This window comes from Perognathus longimembris, unplaced genomic scaffold (genome assembly GCF_023159225.1).
Source record: "Perognathus longimembris pacificus isolate PPM17 unplaced genomic scaffold, ASM2315922v1 HiC_scaffold_5241, whole genome shotgun sequence".
NCBI classification, from domain to species: Eukaryota; Metazoa; Chordata; class Mammalia; order Rodentia; family Heteromyidae; genus Perognathus; species Perognathus longimembris.
The window spans coordinates 348,572-351,804 of NW_025960647.1; the positions used below are offsets into that span (position 1 = coordinate 348,572).

Consider the following 3,233-nt stretch of genomic DNA (forward strand, 5'->3'; position numbering starts at 1 on the left):
CCCATATCATTAAAATGAGCAGCACGGAAAGCCTGTGAGTTTCAGACTCTGACAGAGTTTGGGGTCTTGCTGGTAGCTTCCGTTACATGCTCCATAATTACGTGCAGAAATCCCCAAGTAGTGTTACAATGATTAAATGAGAACACACGTGTAGAGTGTTACCGGGGGCAGAGTATTGCAGGTATTTGGTAAAGTCTCCCTCTTTCTTCCTTCTCGGTTCTATTATTCTACTAATCGTTTGGCTACAATGACGGACTAATCTTCGACTCCGGGCCACGCCTGGTCTGAAGGTACAGCTTTGCTCCTCTGATGTTCCCGTATTTGTTGGCGTGTGTGTCTGTCTTCGTGTGCCAACGGCAGAGCAGAGTGTTGTCACAAAAACCAATGTGGCCTTCAAGGCCGAGAAAAAGGAAGCTGGCCGGCCCGTGGTCGCCTCCTCCGTGCTGGCGGCTGCTGTGCTTCTGGAGCGATGCTGTGATAAGCAGGTCGCGCGCAGCCCCGAGCCGGGACGCTGGGGATCTGATCGACAGTCACAGCGAGTGGAGGCGACGGGAGTCACGAGAACGTCTGATAAGCACGGCCGCTGGGCCCGACGGCGGGCTCTGCGGTCTGCGGCCTCCCTCGCCGCCTCGTTATAAAGGCCGCGGCGGCGGGCAGGACGGCTCCAGAGCCGAGCATGGACGCCGCCGGCGGGTCCCCGCTGCTGCTTCTCCTGCTGGCCGCGCTCCTGCCTCCGGGGGCCGGGGCCGGTTGAGTCCTCCGTGTCCCCCCTCCCGCCCCCCGCCCCCCGGCTTCCAGGCAGGCCTTTGCAAGTGTGCGGGAGCTCCACCTGGACGGACCGTCCCCGGCCTCTTCCTTCCCAGTCTCCCCCGTGTTCCCGACGGCCTTTGCTGCCGTGGACGTGAGCCCCCCGCGGGCAGGGAGGGTTAGATAGAACCAGCAGAATCCGGACACGGGTCTCCCCCTGGCCTAATCTCCTGACCACACCCACGGTTCTGCCCCCGGGGGCGGCGGGGACGGGCCGGAAAAAAACGTGACACGTGAGAAAGCAGGGCGGCCGGAGGCGAGGGGCGGCGGCGGACGGGCTGGGGTCGCCCAGGACCCAAGAAGAACCGACCGGGCAGCGTGCAGGGGCTGCGCCGGGCCAGCCCGCCGTCGGGGCTCTGTGTTGCAGAGGAGATCATCGGGGGCGTGGAGTGCAAGCCGCACTCGCGGCCCTACATGGCCTTCCTGGAGGTCACCACGGAGCGCGGGGAGCGCGGCGAGCTGCGGCGGGTTTTCTGGTGAGCCCGCGGTTCGTGCTCACGGCCGCCCACTGCCAGGGAAGGTAAGGGCCGGGCTCGCCCTCCCCGCGTGGGGGGGGACCGGCTCGGGACCAGAGGCCCGCGTGGCCCGGCCACAGACGTCCGCTCGCCGGGGCCATTGCACTGCCCCCCCACCCTCCCCCCGTCTCCGGGGTGAGCCAGGGCTCTCAGCAGGGCCAGCCGGGTCACGACCCCGGCTCCCCAGGCCCTTCCCGTCCTCGCGGTCCCCGGTGAGGACCCCCGGGGTCCCGGGAGCACTCCGGCTGAGGAGCGGGCCGCCGGGAGCGCGGCCTCTGGGGGAGGCAGGCCAGCTGTCCCCCCCTCTGGTCAACAGGGAGATCACGGTCACGCTGGGCGCCCACAACGTGACGAGGCCGGAAGCCACGCAGCAGAAGCTGGCGGCGGCGCAACAGATCGCCCACCCCAAGTACAACCCGTTCACCCACCGCCACGACATCATGCTGCTGAAGGTACCGCCCTCCCTCCCAGCCCTCCCTCCCGGCCCGCCCCCGGGGGTGCCCTGACGCCCCGTCGCCCTCCCAGCTGGAGCAGCCGGCCTCGCTGAGCCGGGCTGTGGACGTGGCTCCGCTGCCCGCCCCGTCGGACTTCCTCCGCCCGGGGCGGCTGTGCCGGGCCGCCGGCTGGGGACGGACGGGGGTCATGCAGCCCACGTCCGCCACCCTGAGGGAGGTGAAGCTGCGGATCATGGACAGAAAGGAGTGCGGGTTCTTCTGGCATTATAAGAACCAGTACCAGCTGTGCGTGGGCAACCCCGGCAGCACGCGCTCCGCGTACAAGGTCAGCCAGGCTCTGCATCTCCTCCCCGGGGCGGAGGGGCGGGGGGGGAGGGGGGCCCGGCCGCTGCCCCCGACGGCGGCTGCCTCCTGGGTGTGTGGGCTCCTGGCGCTCCAGCGCTTTCCTTGTTCTTTCTCTCCTCTTCCTTCCTTCCTGTCAGTCGTGGGGCTTGAACTCGGGGCCTGGGCGCTGCCCCGGAGCCTTTCCCCTCAAGGCTGGCGCTCCACCACTTTGACCCGAGGCACCGTTTCCTGTTTTCTGGTGGTTAACTGGGGAGGAGAGTCTCACGGAATACGCTGCCCGAACGGGCTTCGAACCGTGATCCTCAGATCTCAGCCTTCGCGAGTAGCTGGGGTTACAGGCGTGAGCACCGTGCCCGCCTGCATCCCACTTTTCTCTGCCCAAATCCTTCCCATCCCACGTGTCAGAGAAGCCTCTAGAAGAGAAGGGAGCGGGCTGCGAGGAACACGGCCGAAAGCAGCGAGTCCCAGACCGAAGAGGGCCCCCCACCAACTGTGGGCTCCACATGGAGACGCTGGGTCGTTTGGGACAGGAGTTAGGAGAGGACGGCCTCTGTTCACGATGGTTTTCCTCCTCTCCCCTGCAGGGAGATTCGGGGGGGCCCCTGCTGTGTGCGGGGGTGGCCCACGGGATCGTGTCGTATGGACGGTGGTCAGCAAAGCCTCCTGCCGTCTTCACCCGCATCACCAACTACATGCCCTGGATCGACAGCGTGATAAAGGGCGGCTAGCGGCCAAGCCCCGCAGAGCAGGCCCGGAGCGGGGCTCGGCTCCGGTCACCCCGGGTCCTTCCAAAGCAGGCCTCGGCCTGAGCCCGGGAAACCTCCAGTGATTCCCCCCCCCCCCCCCAATCAATAAAGATGCATCCCCGCTCACTTCGAGCGCTGTGTTCCTCCTCACCCACAAGCCCCTCTCTAACTTCAAGGAAGAACTGCTCTGGGCTCCTTTCTGGCCAAGAACCGTGACCCTGCGGAGGGTAACGCGGATGTTATGGATTACTGAAGCTTATTTCAAAAACCCGGGGGGTTGGGGGGGAGCGGGAAGGTGGCTCAGTGGTAGAGCACTCGCCTAGCGTGCACGAAGCCCTGGGTTCAATTCCTCAGCAACACATACA

The 3,233-nt window shown here is 65.9% G+C and overlaps 1 protein-coding gene across 1 annotated transcript; it reads left to right on the plus strand.

The window, feature by feature from the left end:
* The first annotated feature begins 676 nt into the window (after positions 1–676).
* LOC125345049 (mast cell protease 4-like) lies at positions 677–2,870 on the plus strand. Its single transcript, XM_048337300.1, is given in 6 exon segments — positions 677–749; positions 1,175–1,266; positions 1,269–1,327; positions 1,639–1,774; positions 1,848–2,102; positions 2,707–2,870. Coding segments are annotated over 6 exon segments (759 nt in total). The 3' UTR covers positions 2,851–2,870.
* The last annotated feature ends 363 nt before the right edge of the window (positions 2,871–3,233 follow it).